The 18,382-nt window shown below is 36.6% G+C and overlaps 1 protein-coding gene across 6 annotated transcripts in view; it reads left to right on the top strand.

Annotated features, from left to right (window-relative positions):
• The window catches only part of SLC38A6 (solute carrier family 38 member 6), a 76,079-nt gene that overhangs the window by 2,766 nt on the left and 54,931 nt on the right, over positions 1-18,382 (top strand). For all 6 annotated transcript variants that reach the window (XM_047079555.1, XM_047079554.1, XM_047079553.1 and 3 more), the window contains exons 3-5: positions 1,793-1,866; positions 14,634-14,686; positions 17,796-17,835. In XM_047079555.1, coding sequence (XP_046935511.1) covers positions 1,793-1,866; positions 14,634-14,686; positions 17,796-17,835 — 167 coding nt within the window. The remainder of the gene's footprint in view (positions 1-1,792; positions 1,867-14,633; positions 14,687-17,795; positions 17,836-18,382) is intronic.

Genomic DNA, 18,382 nt, shown 5'->3' with positions numbered 1-18,382 from the left:
GGTAACAGTTTGTTCTCTATAATTAAGAGTCCATTTTTGGGGCGCCTGGGTGACTCAGTCGGTTGAGCGTCCGACTTCAGCTCAGGTCACGATCTCGCGGTCCGTGAGTTCGAGCCCCGCGTCGGGCTCTGGGCTGATGGCTCAGAGCCTGGAGCCTGCCTCCGATTCTGTGTCTCCCTCTCTCTCTGCCCCTCCCCCGTTCATGCTCTGTCTCTGTCTCAAAAATAAATAAACGTTAAAAAAATTAAAAAAAAAAAAAGTCCATTTTTGATTTCTCTCTCTCTCTCTCTCTCTCTCTGGTTTGTCTTGTTTCTTAACAAACACTCATAGTTTTAAAACTTCAAAACTGTATGTGACATCTTAGGCAAAACATAATTGTAGAACTTATTTTGGGTTCCCTTTGAAAAAAATCACATCTTATACTCCAGGGTCTTACATGCAGATGTATACCACGGAACATGCCCTCATTGAAGCATATCACATTTGCCATTTAGTGATACCAGACTGTTATTTTGTGAGGCTTCAAGTGTACCTCTCAGTTTTGCTACTTAATAACAAGTATTAAGTGGGCCAAAAGTAACTTTTGGGGTACTCCACTAGAGCCAGCTTTCTAGAAGCCTGTTTGTTAGTATCTTCCTGAAAATAAGTAGGAAATTATGCATGTTGTCTCTTTTACCACTTTCAGTAAAAGAATCCCAATTATTACATCGTCTGCACCTTTTCAAATTGTGTCATGAACACATCAACTGTGTTAACTGCATTTGTTTGGTTTGGTGGATGTGTGTGTTTAATGCTAGGAAATGCAGTCTTAATTCAGTTTTATAGATGAAGGTGGGGTACAATCTTCGGAAGAGAAAAGACAGAGGGAAGGAAAAAGAAGACAATGACGGGGCACCCGGGTGGCTCAGTCGGTTGAGCATCCGACTTCGGCTCCGGTCTTGATCTCTTAGCTCGTGGGTCTGAGCCCCGCGTCGGGCTCTGTGCTGACAGCTCAGAGCCTGGAGCCTGCTTCAGAGTCTGTGTCTCCCTCTCTCTCTGCCCCTCCCCTGCTTGCTCTCTGTCTCTCTCTGTCTCTCAAAAATAATAAACATTAAAAAAATTTTTTAAATATATGTGTATATATATATATATACATATATATATATACACACACACACACACGTGTATATATATAAATTATTTATGAAGTGGGCACCTGGGTTGCTCAGTCAGTTAAATGTCAGACTTCCGCTCAGGTCATGATCTCGTGGTTTGTGGGTTCAAGCCCTGCGTTGGGCTCTGTGTTGACAGCTCAGAGCCTGGAGCCTGCTTCAGAGTCTGTGTCTCCCTCTCTCTCTGCCCCTCCCCCACTCACACTCTATCTCTCTCTCAAAATAAACAAACATTAAAAAAAGAAAAAAAAGGAAAAAAAAAAAAAAGACAATGAGATTCCACAACCAAAACCTCTGTTTGGATTTAAAATAGGAAGAAATAGTTATAAAAGGGAAGTATTGCAAGATCACTGAATGGCTGAACCAGCAGTCAGCAGACAAGAGTGCCGAAGGAGGAAATTTGTTTTTGTTTCAAATAAAATTGGTTTCTTTCTGATTTTTTTAAATTTAAAAGCAGTATATTTTCATTTAAATAAAATTCGGTAAATGCAGAATAATATTTTCTTTCTTTAGTGGCCACAATCCAACTCTAAGATCATCCCTGTGAACATTTGAATGTGAAAAAAAAATTGGTTTTTTAAAGAGATACCTCAGTAAAGAAACTTTTGTGGGGTTTGACCATGTCCTCTTTTATATTTTAGTTTCTTGCTGCTGATAGTTGCTCTCCTGGCTTCCTACTCAGTTCACCTCCTGCTAAGTATGTGTATTCAGACAGGTGAGTAAAAATACTCTGAGTCATTTGTTGAAGCAGCTCCTTGAGATGGGAACCACATACAGGATTCGATGTCTCAAATTTAATTTCCAGTAGGCATGCATTATTATTAGATAGGGTGGTTGAAATGGAGAATTTCAAAAGACCAAGATTCCCAGCCCTAGGGAAGTATCCAAGGACAGAATGGAAGGAAGAAACTTACCTCCCTTTATCTATAGCACACAGCATAGTTTTCTAGGTTAGGGTAGATTAGGGGAGACACCTGAAAGGTGTTCAAAGGATCCAAACCTTATACTATGGGGAAGCAGTGGACAGGTGTTCATTCTGATTGTTTTCTCTTAGGGTGATTATTTCCCCAAGGAGAACGCCTCTCTAGATCTACTCCTGTCTCCGTAGGAGGCAAGGTCACTAAACCTTGCATTTATTTAGATAGTTGTATATTTTCAGTTGCAAGTCTGGAATAAGATAGTCTTTTTGAAAATGACAGATTTATATGCAATTAAAACAGAATAGATATTTATAAATATTTTTCCATTTGGACTGTAATTCATTCATGTATTAAGTTCTTTTCAGTTGCAATAAGTAAAAGTATATGAATTACAGAACTGCTGTAATAAGGCTTTTCTTTTGGCATTAACAAATATTCTGTATCCATCAATCCTGGTCTTTTTATCTGTCTAGTCTCTTTTATGTTTGGATTAGGTCAGTTTTGATGCCAGATCATGAGTTTAATTCTTCTTCTTCTTTTTTTTTTTTAATGTTTATTTATTTATTTATTTATTTTTTTTTTAAATTTTTTTTTCAACGTTTTTATTTATTTTTGGGACAGACAGAGACAGAGCATGAGCGGGGGAGGGGCAGAGAGAGAGGGAGACACAGAATCGGAAACAGGCTCCAGGCTCCGAGCCATCAGCCCAGAGCCTAACGCGGGGCTCGAACTCACAGACCGTGAGATCGTGACCTGGCTGAAGTCGGACGCTTAACCGACTGCGCCACCCAGGCGCCCCTAATGTTTATTTATTTTTGAGAGAGAGAGACAGAGTGCTAATGGGGGAGGGGCAGAGAGAGAGGGAGACACAGAATCTGAAACAGGCTCCAGTCTCTGAGCTGTCAGCACAGAACCCGGCATGGGGCTTGAACCCACAAATGGCAAGATCATGACCTGAGCTGAAACCAAGAGTCAGACACTTAACCTACTGAGCCACCCAGGTGCCCCATCATAAGTTTAATTCTTATGTGAGTGAATTCACTGTGCTCTATCAGGTTTTGTTGTTTTCAGACTTTAAGAAGTAGAATAGATACATGAAATAGACAGTGGGATTATTCTGGCTGGAACAGGTGAGAGAAGCCCAAAGGTATTTCTTGAGAATTTTAAGACTCTTCCAAGCATAGTCCTAAATCCACAACTCTACTCTATTTCGTCCATCTATGCAGCAGACATATCTGCAGATCCTTTTGTAAGTGATTTACAAACCACGGGGCTTCTAAGTCCAAGAATCTGAAGTGGGACTTAGAAATATGTTTTTAAAAGTCCTCCAGGTGATTCTTCTGCAAAACTGGTTTAAGTTCCACAGCTATAATTTGTATCAGTGCCTTTGGCCATCCAACCTGCAAATGTGTGCCTTTCTTTCAAGGGTATTGGGGACGGTGCAGACAGATAAAAAGACCAGGAAAATGCAATATTAATCTGAAAATACAAGTTATTCATAAAGCATCCCAAATTCAGAAATAATAGCACTAAATAAGTGTCATTGTAAATCCTGCTGAACTTGACTGGAATTTTAATGACCTATTTTGAAATTTTTCTTCTCTGTGTGAAAAGATTTATTTACCTAATTGTTAGTTTTTAATTTTTTTAGTTTTTAACATCTTAATAGGGTTATTTTATTTTTTTGTTATGGATTCTACTGAAAGAGTAATATGTTAGTCAACTGTGGCAATTATGTCTTCATTACACTTTATTAATTTCAGTTATTTGGAAATAATATTCAATTTAGGAAGATTTCTGAGTACTGCTGATTTTTTTTCTCCTTCACTTCATCTATATTTAACTTCAAAATTCTGACACTGTCTGTTGTTCTTTTCTGTAACTTTAGGACATATGAAACTGAAAACCTGTTTCTTTCTCTCTTTTCTTTTTTCCTTCATTTTTGTAGCTTACTTGGTCCATGAACTAGCTTCTTCATGGTTCTTCATATGCATTGATGCACCTGTCTTTCATTGATTGAATTCCTTCAGTCGTTGTAAAATTCTCTATGGAGGTAGGCTTTTTTTTTTTTTTTTTTTATTAATACACACATACACACATAAAAGACTGGAGAATAACATGTAGCTAAATTTTCTTCTCAGTGTTTTGGACCATCATTAAGGAGTATTATGCTCAGATCAGATTCATTGGTCAGAGAAAGGGCTGTCGTAAATCTTTACAAAATAAATTCTTCATTTATTTGCCTGGAGTGCAAGAGAAATTTTCATCTTTATAAAAGTAAAGGATTTCTTCACATGAAATTCTGCTGTTTTGGATTATATATAGGGTTTGAGGTCTATGAAGACTTTTTTGGGGAACTGAGGTAGCATATAAGGTACCTTAATCTCTGTAGCCTTAGTTTATCATCTGTAAAATGATAATGATAATGCTTTCCTTTGGGATTATTGTGAGAATGAAATACAATAATGTATATAAAATGCCAAGTCCTTGGTCAGTGCTAGCTTTTATTATGAGTTCTCACTGATGCAGAACCCTTGAAGATTGCAAGATGTACACACTTCTGCCTCAGAAACAGTGGCGTATTGTGATTCTTTGGGGAAACTTCTCTGCTCAGGGAATAAACCCATAGGTCCCCTCCTCTGATCTCCATATCACTCTAAGCAAGAAGGAATGACAGTTGTAGAACTTAGCATGCCAGGACTTACCTGTGTACTGTCTCTCACTCTCCTGTCCATATAGCCCCTTTGTCTAATTGAAGTTTCATGGTATGTTATTACAATCACTGCCTTGCTCCTCCCCTTTATCATCCTACTCCTCTAGCAAAGCTCCAACCATGGTTAAATGCAGTTCTGCCTACTTCACACATGCCCCTGTGCAGTAGCATATTCCTGCAGAAAAACACAGCCATGCAGATTGATATCACTATAATTCAGTGTCTGGTGGACCTACGATGCTATTACGCAATCCTTATCTTCAGTTCATTCACTTGCTTACTCTGCTGTCTAAGAGATGAGGTTTTCATAGCTTCTCCTTTCTCTCAAACCTTCACCACATTCTCATTGATTACATTCTTAGTGGATATCCTCACTTTCTACTTCACTGAGAAAGTAGAAGGAATCATAAGCTCTTGCCACTGCTTACACCTTTCTATCTTCATTTGTGCCATATGCTCTGTTACCTTGGATAAACTCTTGGTGTTCCTATCTAAGACCAGCTTCCCTACTTATGCTGTGATTTCGTCTGCTCTCACGTGCATCATTCCAGCCACTCTCCCCCATCTCCTCTCTTTTATCATCTTTGTTCCTTTGTTTTCTTCCTATCAGGCTACAAAGAATCTATAATTTCTTCCATGTTAAGAACGACTCCACATCCTTCAGTATGCTCCATGACTTCATAGCAAAACTCCTCAAAAGACTTATTTATACCAGATAGTTCCTCTTCCTCTTGTTCTCTTTTGAACCCACTCTAGTTATGCTTTCCTCTATCATTCCACTGAAATTATCGTACCAGTGACTTACAGTTAGTTGCTAAATCCAGCAGTCAGTTGTCATTGCTGACCTCAGTTGACTATTCAGCAGCATTTGACACAGTTGTTCTATCCTGTGTGTAACACTTATTTACACTCTAATGGTTTTCTTCCTGTTTCACTGAATACTTCTCTTTCTTTATGCTGAATCTTCATCTCTCTATCTTCTAAACATTGGAGTACCCCAGGACTATTCCTCTGATCTCTTTTCTTTTCTTCTTCCTCTTTTTTTTAATGTTTATTTATTTTTGAGAGAGAGAGAGAGAGAGAGAGAGAGAGAGACAGAGCATGAGCAGGTGAAGGGCAGAGAGAGAGGGAGACCCAGAATCTGAAGCAGGCTCCAGGCTCTGAGCTGTCAACACAGATCCTGACGCGGGGCTTGAACTCACGGACCAAGAGATCATGACGTGAGCCTAAGTCAGACGCTTAACCAACTGAGCCATCCAGGCACCCATGATCTCTTTTCTTTTGAGCTCACTCTAGGGCTCATGGTGACCCTAAAATTTATATTCTTAGCCTGGATCTCTTCCCCTGAATTTCAGTCTCCTATACAACTGCCTCTATGACATCTCCACTTGGATACTACTATATGTCTCAAATTGACCAAACTGTCTATTTTTGCAAATGCCAATCTATACCTTCCACTGTTTTCTCATCTAAGTAGATGATAGCATCTTCTTTCTAGTTGCTTAGGCCAAAAGTCTTAGAGTTATGGTGAACTCATTTTTTCCCTTCATACACCAAATGGAAGCTCCAAATGTGAGGAAGTATCCATTCTATACATTTGAAGGTAAAATATTGACACAACATATGAAGACCATGATGAAAAGGTGTCGAGGCCACCATTTGATCCAGTAATTGTACCACTTGGTATATACCTAAATGAATTGAAAACTTATGTTGACACAAAAACCTGCACATGATGTTTATAGCAGTTTTATTCATAATAGCCAGAACTTAGAAGTAACCAAGTTGTCCTTCAGTACATGAATGGATTGTGTGGTCCATTCAATGAAATGTTATTCCGTGCTAAAAAGGAATGAACTATCAGGCAATGAAAAGATATGGAGGAACCTTTGATGCATACTGCTAAGTGAAAGCCAATCTGAAAAGGCTACATCCTATACAATTCCCTCTATTTGACGTTCTTGGAACACCTGGCTGGCTCAGTTGGTAGACCATGCAACTCTTGATCTTGAGCTTATGAGTTCAAGCCCCATGTTGAGTGTGGAGCCTAGTTTTTAAAAAATGGCCAATGATATGATATTCTAGAAAAGATAGAACTATGGAGACAGTGAAAAGTCCAGTAGTTGCCAGGGGCTAGAAGAGAAGGAGAAATGAATAGGTAGAGCACAGGGAATGTTGGGGGCAGTGAAACTATCGTATTACACTATAGTAAAGGATACATGTCATTATTTACTTGTCAAAACCCATAGAATGTACAACACCAAAAGTAAACTCTATGGACTTTGGGTAATGACGTGTCAGTGTAGACTCATCAGTTGTAACAAATGTACCACTCTAGTGGGGAATGTTGATGGTGGTGGAGGTTGGGCATGTCTGGGGTTGGGGATGTGGGAACTCCCCATACTTTCTGCTCAATTTTGCTGTGAACTTAAAACTGTTCTTAAAAATAAAGTTTATTTAAAAAAATTAAGTAACAAACTCAGAGGAAAAGAGGAAACATAATACAGAGACCAGATGAAAATTTAAAAATACTATATTTAATAGCTCTAAAGAACTAAAAGGAGATAATGCATTCTTGAAACAAGGACAGGGAGTTATTTAAAGGGTATAATCAGAAAATACAAGAGTCCTAGAAATTAAAAATTAAATTTAAAAGTAATTTATTATTTGAGTTGAAAGAGCTAAGGAAATTCTTCAGGCAGGGGGATGAGAGGAAGACAAGGAACTTGAAAATGGGAGAGAAAAGATAGGAAAATAGAGGATCAGTCCCAGAGGTTCAACATGCAAATAAGGGGAATTCCATAAAGAGAGAAAAGAAAAAATATAATGGTAGAAAAATATCAACAGAATAATACAAGGAAAGTTTGTTTAACTGAAGGAAATTAGTTCATAGATTGAAAGTATCCATTATACTTGTAAAATAATTCATACCAACACACATCGTTGTGAAAAATCAGAAACCCAGAAAATATCCTAAAAGCTTTCAGAGAGGAGAAACAAATAAATTTCCATACAATGAATCAAGACTGTAATAGCAAATAGCTTTGCAGGAGACACTATAAATAAGAAGACTATAAAACAATACCTTCAAAATTTGAAAGGAAATTATTTCAGTATAGAATTCTATACCCAGCAAAACTATCATTTAAGTGCAAGGGTAGAATAATAACATTTTCATACATGCAAAGACTCCTGTGCACTTGTACTTAATTAGCAACGGAGTTTGCCGTTTACCAAAGTTATGTACTATCAAAGAAATAGGGAATGTAGCACAGAAGAGAAGTAAAGGGAATTCTCAGGACAACTGAGCAGCTGATCTAAGAGCTACCTCCAGATTGGAGTAGCTTTTTTCACAAAGGCACTGTCAGCTTTCCAGGCCATGCTTGCCTTCAGGATTATAAACATGATGGAAACCCTTTTTCTTTCTCTTTCTCTTTCTCTTTCTCTTTCTCTTTCTCTTTCTCTTTCTCTTTCTCTTTCTCTTCTCTTTCTCTTTCTCTTTCTCTTTTTCTTCTTTTTCCCCTTAAAAGAATCCCTTTCTCATTTGTCTGTATGGCTCTAATTTACACTAACAGTACCTGAGTAGGTCAGCAGTCAAGCCTGGTTGTCACAAAAGTCTAGGAATCAAATACCAGAATATTGAAACAAAGTATTAACAAGAGAAATAAAAGAAAGAAATGGATTAGGAAATTGTGGAGATTAAGGGAGTTAAAATCAAGAGAAGTTGATGTCTGAATGTGAATAGTAAGAGAGAAGGAGATGTCTAAGGATATCTCCCAGATTTCTGTTATGAGCCACTGGATAATGATAGTGTCCTTAAATGGAGGTAAGAACACAGCAGGATGCATTGATTCAAAGTAAAAATGAGTTCAGATTTGGATAGGTGGACTTTGAAGAACATTTGACCCTTGAACAACACAATGGCTTATTCATCAGAGCAACCAACTCTTGATTTCGGCTCAGGTTATGATCCCAGGGTCATTGGGATTGAGCCCTGCATGGGGCCTCATACTGAGTGTGGAACCTGCTTAAGATTCATTTATTCTCTCTCTCTCTCCCTCTCCCTCCCTCTCTCTCCCTTTCTTTCCACACCCTCTCTCTCCCTCTCCCTCTCTAACGTTCTCTCCCCTCCCCCTCTGCTCCCTACCCTGCTCATGCTTGTTTTCTCTCAAAATAAGAAAAATAAATAAATATGGACTAGATACAGTAAGAGCTCAGAGGAGGGAGTGATTTGTCTTGTCTGGGTTGGGTGTTGAGGGTTACTAAATATTCCTGAAGGACTGAACTGAAATTTGACTAGGAGACAAGGCAAGAGAGAATATTTCATATACAAAGGTACATACTACATATTTTATTCAAGATACCAAAAATAGTTTACTATTACTTGTGCATGAGGTACAAAAGAGAACAGATAGACAAGTGTCACACCCTAAAGAATTTGGAGTTTTTGCTGAGCCAGTAAGAAGCAACTGAGGTTGTTGAAAAGAGTCCAGGAAGATCCTGGGATTCACTTCTTATTGCCTCCAAAGAGAATTTTGGTCCCTCCTAGAGCCCACTGGGAAAGAGAACAGAGTCTCCTAACTTCCTCTTCCTAAAGTCAGGTTATAGTGCTTTTATGAGGATTTTAATTCTTAGCAATGATGAGGATATAAATGAGGGGTAAATGTCTCCTTTGTGCTCCCCATTTTTTTTCTTAAACCCTTTAGAGCAACGATTCTTACAACTGTCCATTGCAACACCTTCCTTGAAAAAAAAATTCTAAATGCTCCCTTTTACTATCTGAAATGAAATTCCTGTAGGTATTATACCTCACCTATGGTGCACTGATTATTTTGTAACTCTGAATAATACATTTAAATTTTTATTTTTGTTCCATGGAGTTTAGATAGTGTCCCTTGACTCTCTGCCATGTTATATATTAGCGCGGTGTCCTTTCTCTCACCTGTCATCTCCTATTTCATACTTTCCATATTTCCCTGCTACACCTTTGTATTGTCAAGGTTGATAGTATTTCCTTTCTGTTTTGTAATCACACGTAAGGCATTCATGCTTTATCTGTAAGATAAGTCTAAAAGTTGAAAACTAATGAATAGCATTTATAGGATAAGACTGTGTTAATGTTGTTCACAGCAGGGCCAAGCAGTATATTGGGGCCCTAGAACTTTCTCTACACATGCAATATCACAACCTCTGTGCCATTTGAAAGGAGAATGTTTCTAGTATTCTAACATTCTGTTTGCTTTTTCTGCATTGAGTTCTCTGGAATCATGCCACATTTAGTGGGTAAATTGACATTTAATTACATATTGAAAAAGTCAGAAGTAGTGATACAGGGGTACCTAGGTGGTTCAGTTGGTTAAGCTGCCAACTCTTGATTTCAGCTCAGGTCATAATCTCAAGGTTCATGAGGTGGAGCCCCGCATTGGACTCTGTGTTGACAGTGCAGAGCCTGCTTGGGAGGCTCTCTTTCTCCTTCTCTCTGCCCCTCCCCCACTCCCTGGTGCACCCATGCCCTCCCTCATTCTCTCTCTCTTTCAAAGATAAATAAACTTAAAAAAAAAAAAAAGAACTAGTGATACAGTTGCATAGTAGACACTCAGTAAATGAATGACCTGCACAACACTATTAGGGAGAAAAAGGCAAGAGGAAAATGATGGAAAGCACAAGAAAGAAAAGAATTTCAAAATAATAAGTGCATTGCAAATGGCCAAGTTTCTGAAAGTTGAACTGTATTTGAATAACTCATGTCCCTCAATCCAGATCCAAAGATAATATTGCTGCTGCTGAAACTTGGGCTTTGTACTGTAACCAGAGTTTATTAATTGTCCTATTTCATTGAGGAAAAAATGCAAAGCAGACAGAACACTGGAGTAACTAGCTGGAAATATTCCATGACTTTATGGGAAGCAGCTTTCCAAATGATTCGTGTGGAGGCCAAACTCTTGGTCTAGCCAAAATAGCACTAAAGTGTGCCTTGATGGTACATTAAAGAAGAAATTTTCCCCCAATTTACTTGTTAAGATTTACAGCCTTTCTGCCTCCTCAAAACATAGCATTGATTTCTTTAATATCAAAAAATAATTTCCTAAAATAGATTGCTAATGACTGCTTTCAGTTATTTACTTAAGGAGGATTGTGCCAAGTACTGCTTATATGGTTTCCTGTAAAAGACTGAATTAATTTTATAATTTTCATAATTAATGTTATTCCTATTTTGTAGAATATGCTACTAATGTGACTGGTCATTACCACATCTTATTTTGATATCTCTTAAAACATTTTCACTTTATAAATAAGATATTAAAACATCGATCATATGAAAGAGCAGAAAAATGTACCTTATTGGTAGACCAAATGGTAATAATTAAATTACTAAACACCAGAGAAATTAAAAGTTGCAGCTTAAATAAACCTTATCAGATATTTAGTGGAGAAAATGAAACTATTTGGGGGGGTGGGGGGTATGGTTTTTAAAATTCCACCACTCCATTACAGTCATTGTAGAATATTTGAATTCCTACCCAAAACAGTAAGATAAAGAAGACTACACAATCATTGTTACCAGTTTATAATTCATTCCCTTCTTTTTATGTTTTTTACTTTATAGATCATATTCTAATCCAATTGTTTCAGTCAATATTGACATTTTTCATGTTATAAACATAGTTTTTAATGGCTACATATTACTCTATCAGGTTAACTATAATTTAACCACTTACCATCGTTGAACATTTAGGTCATTTTTTTTTTCAGTGTAAACCTTGCATATAATGTTTTGTCTTATTTTAGGGTTATTTCCTAAGATGCAAAAACTCCAAGGGGTCCAGTGTTATATTTTAAAGGTCCATTGTTCAAACTGCATTCCCAAGGTCACACCAGTTTACACTGTAACCAGCATCTTAACTGCCCAAATGCCGGAACAGAACTTTAAAAATATTTCACTAGGGTTGTTTTGGTTTATCAGTTGAGATGATCCAGAAAACCATCAAAAAGAGAATATGTAGAGATAAAGCACTTGGCTGACTGTGTACATATTTTAGTAAAGCCTCAATGTTAAGCCAGAAGCCATTATTCATATCCGTGATGTCTTAGACATGGGAAAATGCTTCTAATTTTTGCAACATAAAAGAAGTATGATGACAGTGACAAAACCGAATGGCTAGCCAGACATGCTGATCTGAAAGATAGAGTGAGGATTTGAACATTGTACTCAGTTTCCATTTAGACATCTCAATGTTTTTCACTCTGAATTTGGGAGTTTGCTGTATTTAGACATATTTTTGTAAAACTAGAAAGTAACAGAGAGCAAGTTTGAGATTGCTAAAATGTATGCCACTACTGTCAGAGGTTGCGATTACATTGATCTTTATTGAGCTATTAGTTTGATTATATTTTCTGTAATAATAAAGGTTGTGTTGTAATATAAAAATTAAGAATAAGTGTTTAATTTATTTAGGTAATTAAAATACAAATTCTTTTTGGAATCTTACAGTGTTACAACTTTTGCTTATGAGAAAGTTACTTGCTTTTCATGTTTACTAAATATGCAACCTATACTTGTTTTCCGCTGTTCAAAAGTGAAACAAACCTTAAACTTTTCGATCAGTATCATCTTGATAACTTGCTCATTGACCGAGAAACTCTACATAGGTCACTCTAAAAGCAAATTATTCAATATATTCCCATTTGTGACACTGAAAAGCCTCTTTGCTTTAAATTCTTAGAAGGGAAGTTTTTCTTAAGAAAGAACGGATAATTTTAACTATAACATAAAAGAAGGGTGCTGAAATTGAACAACGATGTTCCTTTAATCTCATGCTTCAGTGAGAGATCAGAGCCCTTCTGGAGACTTGGTTTACATATACATAATATTGAACCAAATTACCTTCTCAATGTCAAATTAGATAGAAGCTAACATTTAGATAGTTTTTCTGGTTTAATATATATACACCTAGACTTTGGAATGTTAAATTTAAGGAATAACCCTATATAACATTATAAATATTTTAATAATTTGTTTAGGAAAATTAAACTAGTAAAGATTTATTGATAAAAATAATTATTAATTTTTGTGATGCGATACCCTTTAGAATATGTTTATATGGAAAAAAGAATTTTGGCATTTCACATAGGAGGAAAATTTTCCAGTTCTTAGTTTTGTAACTCTGCTTTTTAATTTTTATGTTCTAACATATATCCAAAATCTACCCATGTGAGATTATTGTAGGAGTCTTTCATTGTTAAAGCATAAAAGTTCCTACTTATACACATTATATATCCCAAGTTCAAAACTAAATTCTTTGTTCACTGTGTTTAGCAGTCTGAAAATAGATGTAAAAAAAAACAGCTGTGACATCTAAAAAGTTTCTAAATTCTTTGATCAACTCTGATGATAGATTAAAATTAAAAATTTTAATTTTGCAATTAAAAATGTTTAAGTTTTTGTTCTTAATCAGTACAGCTTATTTTTTCAACACTTTTATTTTCTTTCTGATTTTGTAGTCATAACATGTAAAAGTCATACATGGTTTTTAAAACACTTAACCTTACACACCTGGTGGTCTTTGTGTATAAAAAGTACAGCGGAACTTTTTGTTAGTGACAATTGAAAGAAGACTCGTGTGTGTCTTGAGAGAATATATTAAAACTTGGTTTAAGAAATGATGAGCCCGGGCACCTGGGTGCCTCATTTGGTTAAGTCCGACTCTTGATTATAGCTCGGGTCATAATCTCACGGTTTGTGAGATCAAGCCCCTTGTGAGACTCTGCGCTGACAGTGTGGATCCTGCCTGGGATCCTCTCTCCCTCTTTCTCTGTGCCTCCCCAGCTCATGTTGTCTCTCTCAAAGTAAATATACTTCAAAAAAAAAAAAAAATGCTGAACCATGTCTTTGACTCAATAGGAGATGTTGCTGTACCAAGACTTAACTATCTGCCAGTCTGCTTCTTTTTAGTGTAGGCACTATAGAATTAAGCACTTTTCAAACTATAGGATTACACAAATGTTTTTACTTCTCTTATTTTTACTGGTGGTGTCATTAGTTAGAACATGAAACTATATAGGCTAAGGACAAATTTGGTTCTTTTTTGAGCCGTTTAATTTTCATCTTTTCTGTGACCACATTTCTTGAACGTGTGGACTGAAAATGTAATTTTATACCCTTTATACCCTTTTATGATGAAAAGAGAAAGTGTATGCCCTACTAATGATGGGTAAGAAAAAGTTGAAGGTCTCGGAAAGTATGATAGAACTTTCATACTTTATCTAACCTTATTTACATATGCAGTTTTCAGAAATGATTGCCAATGAAAACCTACTCTTGGTTAGTGTAGTATGCAAATAGTGTGTAGGGAAAAGAGAGGTTCTTCTCTTTTTTTAATGTTTATTTTTGAGAGAGAGAAAAAAAGCAGGGATGGAGCAGAGAGAGAAGGAGACAGAGGATTTGAAGCAGGCTCTGCGCTGACAGCACAGAGTCCAACATGGGGCTCGAATCCCAAACTGTGAGATCATGACCTGAGCCGAAGTCAGACGCTTAATCCACCAAGTCACCCAGGTGCCCCTCAGAGAAGTGGGGTTCTTCTTGAGTAATTAGTGTGTTTGAACTAATGCAGCCTTGGAGGTGGTCAGATAACCTTGGGATTTGCTAAGTTCTACTTATTTTAAGAAGACTCCATCCTTAGAGACCGTAAGTTGTCAAAAGTCCCTCAGAAGTGGTTACTTCTGCTTTAAATTTAGTGTGACCATCCAGTAGCTATAAGGTAGTAGTGGAATAGCTTCCTTCCTTCCCTTTAAAACTTGGCACACGAATAGTTTTGTGTAAAAGTAAAAAATTATAATGTCTCTTCACAGCTGTGACATCTTATGAAGATCTTGGACTCTTTGCATTTGGATTACCTGGAAAGGTAATTTTTTTTTTCTTTACTGTCTCCAAAATCTATACAGGCATTTTTTTCCCTTCCATTTCTAATTAAAAGAGACAAATATATCCAAGAGAAAGAAATTCAGGGGAATGAAAGGAAATGAAGGAAGACAGAATGGTGGGAACAGGAAGAGAGAGAGAAGGAATCTCTTTCTATGTGCTTCTGGAATCAATAAATTTAACACTTAAATCTATTTTTCACCCTAATGAAGGAGAGGGGTGATGTGAATAATTTTAAAATTGTAACAATGACCTGTTTTAAGTTTTTTAAAATTAATTTTGGCAACATTAACTAATCTTCATAAACATAGGGAAAAAAAGAAGCATAGAATTAAGATTATAGCATGACTATAAAACTAATCATTAGATTATATCATTTATAAGCTGAACAATGCTAAAAGATTATATAGCTATTCCCTCTTTTATAGGTGAGGAAATTAAGGCCCAGAGAAATGAAGGGGCCTATTTGCCCACAGTTACTTAAAGCTAGTATTACGTTGTAGAACTTCAGACTCTAAATCAACTGCTCTTCTTCCTCAGAATAGAAATAACAGCAATATTAATTGGGCATTGACTTGTGATAGGCATATTAAACTAAACTGAGAGGTAGAGAAAACAATGTCTTCTTCCACAGATAATCAGGAGTTAAGTATTTTTGTTAGTTCTGTAGTACTTTATTTCTGAAGATCTATCGTACTTCGAAAACCCATTTTCATGTGGGTTGCAAATAGGACTTTTTCTTTCCATTGTCAATCTGTTGTTTATGTTTTTTGTTTGTTTATTTTGTTTGTAATCTTAAAGGATACAGTATCTGTAGATGGCCAAACCCACTTCTAAGAAGTGAAAATGGGAGGAAAAAGATCTAGCTATGTAACAGGGGAAACAACCCTGGATTTACATTCACATTAACTTTGTTCTTAACATACAAAAGGGAATATCTAAATCATGTTATGTAGCCTCATAGTTTGGACCGTGTCTTAACAACCTGCAACTTGAACAAAATGAAGAGTATGTTACTTGCAGGTAAAGGGTTTTGTTAATCATCCTAGTACCGGTTTCTCTTTCCTAAAGGTGGGGATGTTTGGTATAGTCATGGTCAGTTTCCTGCATACACTTTAACCAAGCGAGAAGAAAATGTTATTTATATAAGAAAACTCTTATTAATTTAATATGATCTATAAATATGACTCTAAGCATTATCACTGTTATTTCACTCTAGTATTTCCTGCATTCCTTGAATAGCAGCAGAGTCTAAAAAAGCATGGACTATTGGGAGTCCCCTTTTCCTAAAACTCTAGATAGTTGCATTATCATTATGTATGCACTCAGTCCTTAGTAGGCAGGTACATAGAAGATTCTCTAAATGAGGAGTTGTTGTTTGTTTGCTTTTTTTATATTTCCTCTCCACCTCCACAATTGGGTTCAAACTTTCCTATTTCCTTCTTTCCAGACATGATACAGATATGGATATGACATAAGATAACATTGCTCTGAGAATTAAATATTTTTAAGTTTTTTGGACTTTTTAAGAAAGATTTTCAAAATTGTCTATAAATCCATTTATATGCTCACCAAACAAATATTTATCAGGTTAATACCATCTGCCATGCACTATACTGGTATACTAGTAGGCTATGAAGACCTACATAGGTAGACAGACATACTGACTTTCTAGATCTTAAGTGCTTAAATGCAGCCAAAAATGGAAACATAATCATGAATAAGTTGATATTCTTTTTTTGAAATATATTAGTAGAAATCCAAATTTCATGTATGACTGGCAATAGATACAAATTGCATATGAAAAATAGTGTGCAAAAGTTCAAAATAGCCTTTTCACAAATAACTGTGAGGTTTTGTAATTTTTAAATGGGTTGATACACAAACTTTCTTGTGGACATGTTAGAGTGGCAACTACTACATCTTCAAAGACACCTCTCATTAATCCTGCTCTGCGAACCCCAAGTCCTCTAGGGTTTCCAGGATAGGCAAATGCTGTGCCACTGTTGGAATTTCTAGTAGAGGTGAGTCTGAAAGGTGATCTGCTCCCAGTCCATGAACTGAGTTATCCTACATAGCTAGTCCACTCTGAGCATACACTGGGGGTACAGATCCACCAAAATTCATGTGATTGAAAGGCCCAAGTGGAAGCAGAATGTTTCATCATTTGCTCTGAGTACATCTGATTACTAAGAAGAGATAAAATGTCTAGAGTTCCCCAGGAATCTCATCAGAATCGCAAGCCATCAAGCCCTACAAGCTGAACTTAGTCCTTAGGCATATTTTGTTTGGCTTAAGTTTTTTTTATGTGTAACTAATTGCCCGCTAAGAGTTACGAAATTTTGAAAGAATTCAGTTTCTGACTTTCCTTGAAAAATTAAGGGAATGGAGAAGATCTAGCTACATCGGATTCACTTTCTCACATGCCAACAACTGGCCAGAGCTCAGTAGTAGTTGCCCCATTTTGAAAGGGGAGGAGTTCTCCGATAGACTATGGTCTTCACAACCTTCTGTTGTCTTACACTGAGCCCGCTCTATATTAGTGAGTTTGAAATAGTTTGCTTAAAATTTCAGGTCTGGGATGTGTGGGCTCTAGAGTTTTCTGCTCTAGACTTTTTCTGGGACAGGATGTCCCAGGCCTTGGTGTATGCCAAGCCGACACACTTAGAAGACTAAATCATTTCCTTTTATGCAAAACAGCATCGGCCCAGCACACCTCAAGCTGTCGCAGTCTACCTCTTAAAGCAATGTCACGTTCTACCTACTAAAGCAGTGAAAAGGGGAGAAGGAGACCAGATAGATTTAATTTCAATTTTTTGGTACTTTGATAACCACCAATTACTAGCTCTTTAACACTTTTAACTGTTTGAAAATGACTGCCAAGAAAATTTTCAAAAGCATTCTTTATAGTAACCGTGGAACTATTAAAGACAGGCTTTTTATGTGATGATAATTCGTTTTATGTATTACAAATGGCTGACAAAATGTATTCTTTTCGGTTTCTCTTCACTCAACCTCTACATCTGTTTAATAAAATACTGATCCTTTTCTATTATTTCTTTCATCTTCTGAATATATTTGTTCTTTCGTAGATGGTGGTAGCGGGCACCATCATAATTCAGAATATTGGAGGTAAGCAACTGAAAGTGAACTGCTTATGCATAAATGCGATGGAAATGATTTCTTCATTTTGGTTATTGCTCGACTATGGGTCTAGCTGGGAGCCTGAATCTCTGCATACATAGGTATCTTCAGAAACCCTCAGTGTTGTCCTCATTACTCTCTCTCTGTCTCTTTTAGATCCTTTTTATTTGCAGGCCTTAGGGGACAATAGCTTCTAAATTTAGTTTCAGGTAAACCCTTAATTTAAATTCTTGTTATTGGGTCTGCAGCACACCTCTAAAGCATTGACTTTCTGTTAGTTGTGATAGTTGCAAGACACAATTTGGAAAACTCTTCAGATGATTCTAAACTATTTCCCCTCTACTTTTGTCCTAATTGCCCCATTGGCAGATACTGCTTCAGAGGGAGTGATGTTTCTTGGGCTGTGAACAATCCGGGGTAGACAAGCAATATCATCTTACAACCAAGGAATTTAAAATGACAAGGTAGTTTAAAAAACAAACAAACCTGAAACAAATAAGAACCATTCTCACATTTACCTTGTATCTTGTTTTCA

This window comes from Lynx rufus, unplaced genomic scaffold (genome assembly GCF_022079265.1).
Source record: "Lynx rufus isolate CCGP_SWC_20201006 ecotype Redwood Valley unplaced genomic scaffold, mLynRuf1.p SCAF_17, whole genome shotgun sequence".
Classification (NCBI taxonomy): Eukaryota; Metazoa; Chordata; class Mammalia; order Carnivora; family Felidae; genus Lynx; species Lynx rufus.
Note: the sequence above shows the minus strand (reverse complement) of the source record. Positions and strands in the feature narration are given on the sequence as shown.